A 15,768-nucleotide genomic window follows, 5' to 3' on the forward strand; every position below is an offset into this window, starting at 1 on the left:
CTTGGTTTGAGTAACATTAATAATAAGATAATGATATAATATGATATATAATAATATGATTTATAATATGATGTGCTTAGTTGGTTTACACATATATGCTGTCTGTGATAAAAATGAGAATCTTGTTTTAATGCTGATAAGTTTAGCTTGTCAACCAATCATTAATTTATTTATACTAATTAACTTTACACTAGGCAACATAGATTGGCTAATAATAGCATATTGAACATAGCGGTTAAGGGATAACGTTGATGAGCAAATATTACATTGTAAAGTTAAGTGTGGTTGGATGGATTCATTTGCATAATGGTGTTGATGCTTGAGCTGCAGCTCTGGATTCACTTGATTTGTGAACTGAAACAACTAGTCTACTGCATAATGAAAACGTGTTTGCTGGTTTTAATCTCAGATTGAAGTCACAGAATACATTAGATTCATGATTCATGCTACAGACAAAGAGCCATTAAACATGTGCACAGTGCAGCATTATGGCACGTTTACAGTGACACAGGGGTTGTCACAGTCATCCAGATCGATGGTAACAGTGAGTCTGTGGAAAAAGGTCTAGTGACATAATATCCATACATAGAGCCATTTGAGGTTATGAGTATCTGGTTGAGGATATAAAAGCCACAAAGAAAAAAGCTCATTCATTTCAATAACACAGAAACTCTATTGTTGCACTTAACTTAGCTGGATACAGCAGGTGCAGTAAGATGATGCCTCAACTCTAAGGGCATATTTTCAAGAGGTTTGAATACACATCAGATAAGCAAACATATCATGTGTGATTTCTTTCTACTGTTGTCAGAGCTGCCCATTAAATCCATTATTCTTTGCCAAACAGAGGCCAAACGGTGAATGGCAGCTGGACAAGGCTGGGCCTGCATGTTTGTTCAGAACTGAAAGGTCAACTCAAGCAATGACCATGATTCTGTGACCAGAGCAGGAACAAAAGTCTCTGGCTTCACAGCATCAGATATAAAAGTAGCTCTTCATGTCAGATAGGAATTACCAGATAGAATTCATCAAAATGGATTACCACGAGCATAAAAGAGCTTAAAATAAAGCATTGTATCTCCTTCCGCTATCTACCCACACTGAGTGCTTGTAGTATATTTTTGTTTAAATGACATTAAGGCTCAAGATGAATATTATTATCTCCCACTATATGAGTACCAGCATACACAAATTGTTTGAATGCCTTATTATTTCGCACAAAGTATACTATACTGACAAAAAACATAGTTATATGAATCATTTGGAAATTTTGCAGTGTTATGTTTGGCCGTTGCTCTTTTCAGCATCAACGCCATCATCATCAAGAATAGAATCATAAACGTCATCATTCTTGCCACTGTGCTATTTTCCGCTACCTGCCACCATCTGGTACAAAAGGTTTCTGTCTCATTTTCTACTGACAAAAATAGCCACCGTATTTACAACTTCCTGTAGCTCAAGGCACTGAGAGTTATGTTTTCTGCCTTTTGGACATAATCAGTCCTCCCTAAATACTTCACTGCAAAGACATGAAGAGTGAGCTTAGAAATAATTCTCTATGTAGATAAGAAATATGTAAATAAATGATTTTCTTGTTGAGAAAGTAAGATTTTTTTCTCTTACTAAAGCAACATGCAGTGAAATTAAGTTTTAAAGTTCTATTAATAGTTTCTATTACTTTAATAGAAAAATATGGGTGATAGTAAGAAATAAATTTTCACCAAGATAACATCGGATGTTGTACCATACCCAGCATTTGCATCCTTTTTAAATGTTAGTTAAAGATATGCCATAATACATATGTGACATGAAATGGTCTTGTAGAAAAAGATTCATGTCTTATATAAAATTATATATGGCACCACATTGGCTAATTGATTCCCATTATAGTCAATGATCCTGACAATGAAGAGTATTGTAAATCTAATATACAGGAAGCAAAGAGGAAAAGAGGTTTAAAATTGTGATGTTTAATTCATTGATGAGTCTGCCTCAGCTCAGAAACAGAATACAGAGAAGATGTGAAACAGAAACAGGAGCCATGTCATGCATCTCTTTTGGCACTTTTTGAGTTTTAGTCGCAGAAAAACAGAAACCTTAGAAAACAGCTGAGCACAATATTAAATAGCATGAAATATAATAATAATAATAATAAAAAGAATACCTTACTTCTTGTCCATGGTCGTTTTCTCTGTGTGAACAGTAATGTACACAGTCCTGAGGTATACAGGTTCTCATACATACTAAACACAAAAAATACAATGTCATGTTGGAGTAAGACTTGAAGTTGACTCAGCAGCATCGAGAAAAGGTCCATTGTACAAACTTAAAAAAAAAAAAAAAACAGCTCACATTTTCATGTACCACAAAAGACAAAAACCATGCAACCTATTATTAGTGAGAATAAAGTGAATATATGAACAAACTGATTGAAGAGTTATGCATGTTTCTGAATTGTTGCATAAAGTTTTTACAAATCATAATGCCCACAACATGATTTTGTTTGTGTAAAGTGTGAGAGAGAGAGAGAGAGAGAGACCAACAGCACAAAACTAGATCCAAATTGCTTCATCAATTTGGAAATCAATGTACAGGATCCAATTGACCTTTCTAGAGTTCGACTGTCACTATTTTAGACGATTAAAAAGAAACGTTGCTGCACTCCAGAAATCTTACTGGACGTAACAAAATATTAAAATCCTATTTTACTGTTTTGAAACTAACCCTGTTGAGTTTTCCTTCTGTTTTAAGATGTTATAAACATTTAATCATTACACAGTATAAATGGGATGATTAATGACTTTTTGCAAATCAAAATTACTGATTGCAACACACACACACACACACACACACACACACACACACACAGAAATGCAAAGACAGGCTGAATGATCATTTCTGTTTGAATCTGCCAGACACGTTTCACAAAGTGTAAAGCAGTCTGGTACTGCAGACCAATCTGTGATGCTGAATCAGCAACTTACCAGATGGTTACATGAAGACTTCATCTCCAGAAAAAACAGCTTTGGTAATTTTGTTATAAAGGTTCTTAAAATGACATGATTAATTTAAATTAACAGTTATTTATAGGTTGAAAAAATAGCATACAGCCTAAAATATCCAGGATTCTTGGTGGTATACTGTACAGACGTTATACTCTTAATTCCTTGGATGGTGGCAACTTTGTAAAGACAGGAAGGCTTTATCGAATAGAATTGATGTATTGTGACGATGACACTGTCTTGGGTATTCTAATAATTACACACCTTACACACATGCGCACACACAAGCAGAAAGAAAATGCACACACACACAAACATTTGAACAAATCGGTCAAACTAGCAAACTGCATTCACTCATGAAATTCCCTGAAGTTGCTTACTAGTACAAAATAAGATAAACTTTCCAAATTGGCCCCAATTTGTGTCCTTCATCTACTGACATTATATTACTAAGAAGTTATGGTAGCCAACACCACCTACTGGCAATAACGATACTCCATTCACCATTATTGAATATTTAACAGTACTTGTTTAAGTGAAAAGGTGCAATCTAGATTAAAAACAAACTGAATTGCATAAAAATGTAGCCGAGTACATTTTCTTTGCCTTATCTATGTTTTCCTCTAAGGTGAGGTAATTTTATATCCTAGTCAATGATCTACATCATTATCACCACAAACACCTTGTATGTGCCTACAATAGCAACACTACAGGCTAGGTTTAGGCAGCACCAGCACATAATAACCTACAGCATTTGGCCTTTAACTACCTAGTTTTGTCTCATAAAACCCCTTAATTCAGAGACCTGCAGCGCACAGACGGAAAGTTCCACTTTGACGGTCTGTCTAATAAATATAGAACCATCTTCAGGTTTCAAAGTCAAGACAGGATGTGAGTGTGGCCGTCACACTGCTTGACTCTCCTCTATTGGTTGTAAACATGCAGGCTGGGTCAGTTAGGGCTCCACGTAGGGCAGTGAGGGGCTCCGAGGCACATGCCATTCAGAAACGGATGAGGGATCAGTGTTAGGAAACTTTGGCTGCTTTGGGATCAGCAGTGGTCAAGGATTTGTGTCTGGTCCACTGTTAGAGTTCAGGGTTTGAGACGAATCTGCTGAACACGGTTCAGTTCTGTCATTCTGTGCTGCCTTTGCGCAGAACTGCTGCTGCTGTGATTGTCGTTCTCCTTTGAGCTCTTCCGCCTCCTCCTCTTCATTAAGAAGCGCCACCTCTTCTTTCTCCAAGACAAACTCCAGGGTGGGCCCCGTGGCTGCCCCCTCCTCCAGCTCCCCTTCTTCTGCTAGCCGGAGTTTGATGTTCATGCCGACTGGTTTTTCTGTCTTATCTGGACAATGTGGAGAGAGAGAGAATCAGTATCAGAAAAAGAAAATCAGAAACAGAACAGAGAAAATAATTACATCTGAGACAGTAACTATGATCTGACAAGTGCCTGTCTAAACAAAAAAGATATATATAAACAATAATAGAAACTAAATAAATTTTGTTTTTGGATATAATTGCAGTTCACCTTCAGAATAATCTGTATAATTTTAAATTTGCCATTGGTGAGATGCATTAATACATCAAAATACACAAGTTAAACAAGTGTTGTGCCCCACCTACAGGCCAGTCAGTGCATTGTTAACAAATCAAGAATAAAACTGCGTGTAGCAAACTATAAAAAACATATCAATGAGCCACACCGTTGGTGGGTGACCTGTTCCTTCATAGAGTGAACATCACCACTGTGGTTGCTTTTGAGTCACATCCCACACACACACCTTCCTGGTGGTGCCTCTAATACTCACTGGTGCACTAAATCCGCAGCTGAAAACAGATCCCAACAAATGCACTATTTACGTTGCCTTTTTTAAAAATAAGATTCGTGACCCCGATTTTAAAGTTTTACATCTTCAGCTGTGATGAATAGGTTGGGGCTGAGAGCCACTAAGAGGGTAGGGAGGTCAGAGAGTAATGAAAGACAGACTAACACATTGTTGGTTTTTGTCTTTTCCTGGGATTTGTTGACAATAACAAAAACGTAGAAATATCACCCGGTGCATCCTTTAATCTGCCTCCTCCTGGTCCTCACCATGTCCAAGCTGCCTCTCCTTGGGCAGCAGCAGCACATCTACGTTTTGATGTTCCTCCAGGGCAGCTGTGAGTACAGCACCCTCGTGGCTGAACAGGAAGACCAAAGGCATGGTGATGTCTTCAGTGGAGTCGCCGTCCCCAACCATCTGGAAGAGCGGCGTTTCCTCGCTATTACTCCCCTCACGGTGGTCTAAGAAAGAGAATAAAGGGAATAATTAGAATCATTTAATTTTTGTGAGCTCCAGCTTTTGCAGTATTTGGTTGTTATTCTAAACTGTGCATATTGAGATGTGAGATGTACTGTAGGGAAAAATTGATCTGTTGCGGCGGAGGTGATCCTCACCTATGAAGATGACTCCTATGGCTCCTGCCTCCTGCAGCCAACGAGCCTTTGCAGCAAACATGCAGTCACCACGCAGAGCCAGAGCGATGTGGCCTTTAAGATCTACTGCATTATCTATCGGCCCGCATGCTGTGTAGGGAGAAGCTTTCACTATGCTGCCCTTCACCTGCAGCACAAGAGTTTGTGTTAATGCGTTATTGGGGTTGCATTTGAAAAGAAAGAGTGTGCAAATGTTTCCAAAAAAGGACATATGTCATTTATTTTCTTTGTCTTTGTCATTATGATCCAACACCTGTTTCTTATAAAAGCTATACGGCTTGCTGGGAGCTTTGATGTTGATCCTGTATACTATATTATTGTAACATCAGAAACTCACCCCGTGCTCTTGCTTGGTGAGGTCCATTCCAAACTTGGCAGGTCCCGCGGTGAGGACTGTCCTACCCAGAAACGGGGGGGATATGAGCTGAACAACATGAGGAACCACTTCCTCCTCCTCTGGTGTCTGGCTCACCTCTGCCACAAGTTTAACCCGGTACACTCCCTTATGCTCCTACAAAGATTAATATTTTGAAAAGTGGATTGAAAATGGGTTATTTTAAGACATTGCTTTCCCAAAATGTTAAGTGTCATGTTTTAAAGCAGGGAATCTGTATGAAAATGTCATCATCGGTTCAAATTTATTATACTTTTACTTAATATTATAGTAACCTAAATTACAGGCATCATTTACTCTACTAACTTTGCTATTAACCCAATTCTTATAAAACATTTGGTAATCCATTTACTATGATTGACATATTTCCCTTTTCCCCTCACTGCTGGAGATCTCATGATACGACAGGGGGCATGCTTACTGCTTAAGAAAACCCAAAATTGAGGGTAGCAAAGCTGATGAAATGGCAGAGAAATCAGTTTTTAATAAAAGGCTCTGTCATTTGGTTCAAGTGCCTTATAATTTTCTAAATCCGTGTTGCTCAAAGCACTGTTATTTTGTGCAATTTTAGAAATATAATTGGTTCAGCAGCAGGTTATTTTTTAATGAACAGCTCCATCAAAGCATGCTTAAAACATAGAAATGCATGGTTCAACATGTTTCAGTGCATCATTGAGAAAATCTAAGCAGCCAAATAGACTGACTCAGGTCTTAAAGTCAGGAACTGGAAACATCTTTGCATGATTTTAAATTGTGTCATTAAACCCTCTGAAAAACATAGCAGGGATCTTCCTTCTCATTACAGCTAGGATTCATTTTTCTGTAACTTCAGAGAGCACAACAATTTACTTTTACTGCTACTACTGCTAAGCATACTAAAAATCATAAAAAATATGAAAAATGCTTGATATTTATCCATTTATTTAGCCAATAAAGAGGGCTTTTTAGATAAATTGGGATACTACAATGTTTCTGACTCATTTGATCATCTCTCTTCAGCTTCATTTAAAAAAACAACAACACATTTCTCCTTTCATAAAATGATCTTTTTAAATATCTGCAAGTCCACGATTTCTCATTTGACATATCAATAAATAAAATGAATTACTGAGTTCCTTCAGCTTTAGAAATTGTGGTTTTAAAGCGAATCAGTCTGGACTACTGAGCCAAATCTACAAGGATGTTTTCTGTTTAAGAGGTCGTTGGGACAATGTTGAGGTCCAGAGGGGATAAAATATAAAAAAAGCAACAAGACAAGCAGAACTTCAGGTCCTGAGATGAGTATAAAGTAATCAAAATACCTTCTGACTCCCCCTGTCTCGTGCCATGACCTCATTCAGTGGAGTGAGAGAAATGCCCATGCTTTTCAGGAACTCCACTGGCTCCATGCCGTTATCGTGGAGTGGTAGTTCAATTTCCCTGTAAAGTATAAACACACCAATGTTAAAACTCAAAGTAATTATGGCTCCACTCTAACATCAAAAGCCCCAGGCGATGACTGGACACACCTGACAGGTAAAGGGTGGAAGGCTCGCCCCACCCCAGTGAGGTACTTGTAGCTGTCCCGGATAGTTTTGGCGAATGAAGGGTTGTTGGGAAACAAAGTCTCTGTGCTGGGACAGGAGTGTGTGAACAGATCCTCTTCTTGAGAAACAGGAACACTTTCCTGGAGCAAAGGACACACAGTTAACACGTGTCAGCTCATACACTCATATGTACATTAAGTCACTTATTAAAAAGGTCAGCAAGTATTTTAACTTTGCACTTCTCAATACATTGCATTGTAATAAAAGCCACACATCTATACATTGATATAGCCATAATGTAATAACACACATAGTGTCAAATCACATTCTTTAAATGTAATACATAATAATATACAATATCAAGTATGGCAACAAATAGTTATTACTATTTATGTATAAATAATAAAGTCTTAACAGACTAATAATCATTTTAGACAGAGCTAAACTATCCTCTTCATGAGTGTTTGAAGCTTATATCAGCTTGAGATCCAAAATAAAAAATAATATGTGCATCTGCTCTCACTGTATTGTTGCCTTGACAGGATGGCTGGGTGGTGGAGAGAGACACGGGGAGAAGGTGTGCCTCCGTGGTAAAGATGTAGTCGTCAATGTCAATGGGCAGCTGTGTCTTCTCCGAAAACAGCAGGTACAGGTATTTAAACATCTCTGCCAGAAAGAATGAGTCCATCCTACACACACACATTAACATAAGTAAACACACACACACAGAAGACGTTATCACACATGAATGAGAAATGTTTTGAGGCATCATTACAACAGTTATTTCATCAACAAAGACTGCACATCTTCTAAGGTAACTCTTCGATGCGGGAAGTCTACAAAACTGTCCTTGACAATACCTGTCTTCATGCGTCCCAGTGCGGACATCTTGCACAGCAGCAAACCCGCAAGGCACCCTGGCGTAGGCGTTGAGCTTTTCCACGATGGACTGTCCCACTCTGAGGTAGTAGGGGTCGCCAGTGGCCTGCAGAGATCACAGTCTCAACCAAACTCACACGGTACAAAACGCTTTGTGTATATAGTACAAGTGTGATGAAAAATTATAGTTTATTTCTGTCAGGTTGTTCACCTTATAGAGGTAGTAGGTGCTTTCTGCAAACTCTGGTCTCAGTAGGTGTTGGCCCCAGTGAACTCTGAACTCTGTAGTGAAAGCCTACAGAGATATTAACCAAAGAAAGAGAGAGGAGTTAGTGATGCTGGCTTCTTGTGAAAAAAAAAATTCTATATGGCATTAAATAGAGCAAAAAATTAGAGATTCTTTGCCTCAGGAAGAAACTTGTGCTGTTTAGTGACTTGGTAAAGCATCTCGTGAGTCTCAATAGCTGGTTTCAGATCTCCTCTCAAAACCTGCGTGGAAAAATAAATGTCACACCAGAAATATGTGCAACAATTTCTATAATTAAATTGAATCACTAACATTTGTCAACACCTCTTTGTTAGCACCTTCTTCTATGTTTGAATAGCGGTAAATGTGATTAATCCAGTGCATCTTAAAACAGGATTACAGACCTGTAAGCCAGGGAAGAACGCCAGGAGAGAGTCCATCCAGCTGCGCACGCTCACAGTAGGGTTGTGCATGTGTACATTGAGCAGCAGGGGAGGCTGACTTATGTACTTCATAATGGCACTGTAGTGCTGTTACAGATAAATATCATGAAAAATATATAAGAAAACACTTCAACCCAAACAATCGCAATTTCAACAAAACCAATAGGTGGTCAATGATGTTGCGACAGGGAGCACAATACAGTAGGTGGATATAGATTCACATGGGGGATGCAGTGATGGAGAACCTACAATGTTGAACCTCTCCAGAAAAACATTGTCTCCGAGAAGAATGTAGGCCTTCATCAGATATTCGTAGTATGAGTCGATACCAGCACCAACTCCACTGTCTGCAAACACACAAGTGACAATAAAAATTACATTATAGTCCATGCATACAGCTGTTAATGTGTACCGTTGTGTATTCCTGAATTTGTTTTGTATCATCTTAATCCACTGTGTGCGAACATGTGTGGCTCCACTTTTCATCTCTCACCTATATGTAGGCTTTTGATTTATTTTGATTGTTTTACACTATGAATGAGTGTGTTTAAACTGCCTCACCTCTCCGGACCCATTCTCCATTATGGATATTGATGACTGTCCCCACCAAGTCACTTCCTCTCTGTCTCCTCTCCCAGAGGACGTCCAGAGCCTTCCTTGCATGCTCCTGTAAAACAGTAATAGGTGTTATGTCCTTAAAATTGTTTGTGGTAAGAACAATTATATTGTTCACATAGGTTTTCAGCTTCCAACAACTGACATCAGTTATAGCTAGATAAAATTTGTAATAAGTATTTTCCCATTACATACACATAAAAATGAAAAAAAAAAAAAATCAAAGACAGGCAGAGGAAGGTAATACCTCAAACACAGACTCCCCTGACAGTCTGCTGAGGGCAGCAAACTCCAGGATCATTGTTCCTGCACAAGCTGTGCAGGTGTCAGATTCAGTGCCTGTGCGTGAAAGTGGGTTTAGGACTCCATACCGCAGATTCACCTGGAAAACCAAAACAGAAAAAAAAAAAAAATCATTTACTTAACTAAAATCTGAAATATTTTAGTCCCCCAGTAGTGCACCAGTAGTGCACTGACTGAAATTGTTCTCTATTAATGCAGTGATTTGACAGTCTGCTCCATCTGCGTAAAACCAGTGATATTCAACAGTAAAATAAGGAATACCTTAGGGTAAGGAAGGCCACTTGTGGTGTTGAAGGCAGGCAGTAATCGATGGCCCAGCTCGTTGGCCATGTGTAGGAGCTCATCTTGATACCACTGCATCCTCTCCCCACGCTGACGGAGCAGGTCAGCCATCACGTGGGCTCCCAGAAGCCCTCTGAGGAGAATTAGGAGAACGACAACATTAAACATAAAGATTATTGTGGGTGGTTTAGAACCTGAGAAACCAAGTCTCGTAACATCAGCTGTGCTGATGGGAAATTCAAAAGCATTCACTCAACTCTCATGTTGTTATACATACAGATAATAATATAATATATAGTAAATCAGAAACGTTTTTTATACCCCAGAACTCTGATGTTGGTCTCAAACACAGACACCACCACGTCGTTATCCAGGCGTACATCCTTCACAGTCTTCCTCACTGCATCTTCAAACTCATCAAGCTTGTTTAACACCTGCTCATAAAGACAAACAGACAAACACAAGTTAATGTAAAAAAAAAGGCCCAAAACAAAAGCACAGTGAAAAACATGCCCCAAGAACAATCAACCAGGCATGTAAAGGTCTGCTTTGTTGATATATTTTAATATCGTATCTGCAAAAACATCGGGTGCACATTTCAAAGAGGCTACAAGACAACAGCAACACAACAGCTATTACTGTTTTTTATTCATGTAAGCAGAGGAGAAGCAAGTGCTCACCACCAGGGTATCGAGGGTGTCGATCAGTGTGAGAGAAAACCTACGGAAAAGGCAGAGGAGAGGTTAGAATGAGAGCGTCTGCCGCAACACATTACAGCTGGTGTCCCACTTTGCCATTGATCCAGTTTAATTTTTAATGAACTACCAGCTGTTGAACCTTGAATATGTTGAATTTACAGTGAAATTACATTACTCAACATGTACGGTGCATAAAAGGATGCTTTGTACTATAAGTCCATGATTTAATGCCTTCTTGTAAATGTCACTGACTTAAATTAGCATCCAATTCTTGTACCCCTGAGGAACTAGAGAATCTTCTACTCCATGTCAAATTAAATCTGTTTGGAGATGCACAGCATTATAAAAGCAATGATTACTGAGTCCCTGTCTTCTTTGAAGATGCAAAATACCATTTCAAAAGAGATGACATTACATAAATATAGCCTTTTACATTCCCTTTAATATGGATACAATTTTGCAGAAAATGCATAGTTTGAGAGATAGTCGTAGAAAGAATTAAATCTATCATTACAATTCTCGGTGAAGGCTGAATCTTGAAAGCAGGCAGAGGATGATGTGGGGTTAAATCTAATAAACTAAGCAAATTAATATGTTTTGATAACATTTAGTTACTTTTTACAAGCAGCAAATTATGAGTTTAAAAGAGACTTGTAGCACAGCTTTATGAAAGAATATGAAAGAATACTCTAAAGAGACGCAGCACTCATAGCACTCTAACTCTAGATATTAGACTTAAAAAAGGCTTTGGTCTGCATTGATGCCAACTCATGCATTAAAAATACATGGCTTGTTTCCTTTAGGGAATTTAACTGTTGTGGCTCTATAAACCTCACTGGGTCTTTCTGGGCTTCAGATGCCAGTGGATGATGAACTTACTTCCCCAAGGAGTCGTCTATGTCGCCTCTGTTGGGCTCCTGGCCGCGGACTCTCCCCCTGCAGCTGAGAGGCATCAGCTCGTCTGCTGGATAGGCATATTTCTACAACACAAACAACAGTAACTGTCTATCTACTGAAAAGATCTCATTAAGAGAGCATGGCTGGAAGGCTGAAAATTCTCCTGAACAGAAAAGACGCTGAGAGCCCAAGGCTCAATACTTTCTGCATCTGCTATATCACTAGTGGTACTGTTTTGTTTTCCACTCACCAATTTTCCCATGATGTATCTGCTATTCCAGGACTAAGCATCAACTTAAAAATGGTATCCTAGATTTAAATCCGTTTTTAATGAGATGGCTTCAATTAATTTTGACTCTTGGTACTGAGAGCTACTGCCTAACCTATAAACTAATCATGCTGTTATATCTGCTTATTAGTTTATCACACATCTGTTGGTATCGGTGAATATGTCGGCCAATAAGTAACAAGAAACTGCAGTAAAGAAATACAAAGTTCAGAAACAGTAACTGTTTCTAAACTTGTGAGAGCTCTGACCAGTTTATTTTAAAACTCACTATATATATCTTTGTCTTAATTATTTGACAAACAAATATTTATTTTTATTTTGATCTGTTCGTGTTATGAGTTTAATAAAAATTACTATCTGCTGGTGTATTGTTAATTATGTTATTTAAGCCCTCAGATATTGACAATGGTGTCAAAAATCCACTGCTGAGGACCACAACTAAAAGTCACTGAACTCAGGGGACAAACATCTGCAGAAACAATGTAAATTCTATCTACAGTAGCTGCTACAATATGAATTAATATCAAACAACAGCACTTCATTCATAATGAAAAGACACTCTGTGTATCCTGTATTTCCACAATTCTCCTCACCTAAATCTGATCTTTGTGACCAGTGCTAGTATCTGCCCCATCGCTTCTTCCCAACATCTCCACAGCTTATCTAAACATCAGTTTCTTACTAACACTTTGTTGTGCAACCTACAATAAATCTGCACTCGATTTGATTAATGTCATCAATTATTGCACCTTTGACTAACGCACACAGGAACGTGCTGCTTCTTTCTCCATCTCGCTCCCTGCCTGGTCCTGTATTTTTTACTCATACAGACACAGTTTACATATAAAACTCTGAAACACTGGGTGAGTCTAAGCATTGCTGACTACATGTAGGTCAATACTGTCAAGACTACCCGGAATCACAGGATGTTAGCAGCTGCAACCACATTCTGCAGATCTGCTTTCGTCACAACCCCACCACAGCAGTGGGGACCCTGCCACTGACTCGATGTCTGAACGGCAACTTGCAACATGCAAACATAAATGTAGTGGTAATAACAATCATTACAAAGTGAATACCTTACCATGTAACTGCCATAAGCATGATCAAACATTTCAATGATTTGATCCCTACAACAAAGGGGGAGAACATGTATTAATTTAAACAGATGATACACAAACGCTGTGATATTCTTCACAATCACACATAAACAGTGTTTTTTTAAACAGTGTATGTACCTGATGACAGTCTTCTCCTCTAGTGTCATGCTCTGGCTCTCTTGACATTGTGCCCAGCCAAGAAGACTGGTGATAAGAAGGGTCTTGAGCATCATCCCAGTGCCAGAGAGGTGGCCCAGTTCCCAGCAATGTGTATTTCCTTTTCTCCTCGCGTAATCTTGCATTAGGTTAAGCTTTAATATGGACAAACAAACTCCTGTCCTTTGTCCAGCGCCCACACAAAGTCAAACAGTCCAGCAGGCACAGCTGTCCTCCTTTAGACCCCCGATCATCCTCATTTTTGTTAGAGAGTTGGCTCTAGACGTCTTGGCTAAACGTCAACAGACGTTAGCTAGCTCCAGGCTCCATTTTCATATTTCCACAGTGGTTGGTCTGTGATTTGAGCCAGTCTCGTTACAACCTACACATGCCCACAGAGCACTTCAGATGACCGCTATCCATGTAAACAATAGAGGCAGCGAGCTACAGCTGTGCCCCGATAAACAAGAACTGTTGCCTGTAAAGGAAAACAAGTAGGGTCACAAAGCACCGGCTAGTAGGAGAAAGCCCAAGCACATCTTGTTCAATGTAGAAATGTGGATAAATATGAAGAAAATAATTAGGTAGTTACCAAATTAATGGCACAGTGTCACAGTGTGGCTAACAATCGCTAGCCATCCCAGTCCTGGGAGGATCCTTATTGCTAGGCAGCTAACAAGTTGCTTTCTCCCAGTTAGCAATGTTAGTTGGTTAGCCTAACATATAACTATAGCGTTAGCTAGAGAAAGTACGCTAGACCACCTCTGTCTAAAATCAAATAGTTTACTTGCCGTGTAAAACTGACAGTCATACAATTAAATGGTCGATGACACGTCGCCAAGTATCATACAGTAACCTGACGTCGAGTACCGAGCTGTCAAAGTAAAGGCAGGCTGTCTGTAGCCGTACTGTGGGATTTTCAGCCCCGAGTCAAGCATCTCAGGCAAGGTTTACTCCCACACAGGCCAAGATGAAGTTTCCCCTTCAACAAACTCCATTCTTCACGTGCTTATGTTTAGGTCATAGAAGGTTTAGACTAGGGTAATGCTGCGGGTTGCAGTCCTATTTGTTTCTATTCATGCGACGGGAAGGTTTCCTGACAAGCTGTACTCAGGGTTAAACAGCTACAAATTCCTAATACGTCACCAGGAAGGTGGAGTCAAGGAGCATGTAGTTTGTGTAAATCATACATAAACTGGATATAGATTTTCAAGTGCCTCAGTGATGGAAAAAATGAGTAACCAAATCCCTTAATACATTTTATCTTATGTAATATATTGTAATGGAATAATAACAATGGTAATACATCTTATTATTCAGGAAATCTCATTGAGATCAACATATCTTATGCAAGAGAGACCTGAGGACACATTACAATAATATAACAATAAGACAAATTTATTAATTAAAACAATCACAAACATCACGAAAAATATCAGCTTGTTAAACTTTAAAGTCTCTCTGAGTTACAGAAGGAGTTTATATGAGGAACTTTTAAACCCTTACATACTGTTCAGGTCAAATTTGACCCATTTTTACATTTGAGAGCAGTAAATACACCCCAAACACCTTTCTGTTATTTTATAATTTTGGTTGACAACAATTATTCCAAATTTGTTTTGTTACAGAATTAAATTATTATAATTATAATTAAATTATTCTGACATAATGGCCAGACACTACCACTAGGATGCTGTGGTGAGCTGACACAGCTCTTAGTAGTGTTTGTTATACACATCTAGTTTTTCCTTGGGATATTAAGTAGGACTAACTATGAGTTTTGCTTATGTGACCAGGTACTGGGGATTAAACCATCTAAGACAGTTATTTGACCCATATAACACAGACAAGGAAATAGCAGAGTCCAGGTTTCCAAGGTTAAAAACAATTCCTTTTATTAAATGTTAAATGTACCAAGAAACCTAAGCACTACTTACTAAAAAAAGGTATGGAAAAAATTATTTAGATGACAATAAAACCATGTAAAAGAATAACAATAAAACAATACAGAGACCCACTACACTACCCTACACTACACTACACTAAGCTCTGCTAGTCAGGATAAGGGTCACTGTCTGACTGACCCACTCTAGGCCAATGCAAAAAGAAGTAAGTGACATTACACACACACACACACACACACACACACACACACACACACACACACACACACACACACACACACACACACACACATAACTAAAGATAAAAGTGAAAGGTGCAAACACACCACAGAACACTCAACAGTGCAACAGAAGGAGCTGTTAATCTGCGTAGCCTAGTAGGCTCCGGTTTGAACAGGACCACGACCCTCTTCCTGGATTAAGTTCTGGCCTAGGACACAATCTTAAAAAGAACCCTCTTAAAACCAACACTGAAATAAAATACATAAAGATAAAACCTCAGCAAAACAGCAGTCAGCACTGCAAGAAAAGAACAAAAGAAACAATCAATTACACACT

The 15,768-nt window shown here is 38.8% G+C and overlaps 1 protein-coding gene across 2 annotated transcripts; it reads right to left on the reverse strand.

The window, feature by feature from the left end:
- Window positions 1–1,950: 1,950 nt before the first annotated feature.
- si:ch211-282j22.3 (ER degradation-enhancing alpha-mannosidase-like protein 3) lies at window positions 1,951–14,396 on the reverse strand. 2 transcript variants are annotated; one of them, XM_042395931.1, is made up of 21 exons: window positions 13,899–14,396; window positions 13,289–13,784; window positions 13,135–13,180; window positions 11,744–11,844; window positions 10,847–10,886; window positions 10,488–10,600; window positions 10,146–10,299; window positions 9,829–9,963; window positions 9,528–9,633; window positions 9,216–9,313; window positions 8,928–9,053; window positions 8,682–8,765; window positions 8,488–8,571; window positions 8,258–8,382; window positions 7,921–8,086; window positions 7,380–7,537; window positions 7,173–7,290; window positions 5,815–5,988; window positions 5,439–5,604; window positions 5,094–5,285; window positions 1,951–4,346 (listed from the first exon to the last, which is right to left on the reverse strand). In XM_042395931.1, exons 2-21 carry the CDS (start codon window positions 13,450–13,452, stop codon window positions 4,063–4,065), a joined length of 2,634 nt encoding a protein of 877 aa, XP_042251865.1. In that variant the 5' UTR covers window positions 13,453–13,784; window positions 13,899–14,396; the 3' UTR covers window positions 1,951–4,062. The 2 variants fall into 2 exon arrangements, with proteins under 2 accessions (XP_042251865.1, XP_042251866.1); XM_042395932.1 differs by having other exon boundaries at window positions 12,800–13,180; window positions 13,899–14,395.
- Between the last annotated feature and the right edge of the window lie 1,372 nt (window positions 14,397–15,768).

This window comes from Thunnus maccoyii, chromosome 19 (assembly GCF_910596095.1).
Source record: "Thunnus maccoyii chromosome 19, fThuMac1.1, whole genome shotgun sequence".
Lineage (NCBI taxonomy): Eukaryota > Metazoa > Chordata > Actinopteri > Scombriformes > Scombridae > Thunnus > Thunnus maccoyii.

What these genes read in the sequence shown, in the direction of transcription:
- si:ch211-282j22.3 (XM_042395931.1), bottom strand. Translation starts at nt 13,452, where the DNA reads ATGCAAGATTACGCGAGGAGAAAAGGAAATACACATTGCTGGGAACTG. An exon ending in CAGGGGAGTCTGTGTTTGAG is followed by an intron (nt 9,634 to 9,828) that starts GTATTACCTTCC and finishes ACTGTTTTACAG; the next exon opens with GAGCATGCAAGGAAGGCTCT. An exon ending in CATAGGAGTCATCTTCATAG is followed by an intron (nt 5,286 to 5,438) that starts GTGAGGATCACC and finishes TCTCTTTCTTAG; the next exon opens with ACCACCGTGAGGGGAGTAAT.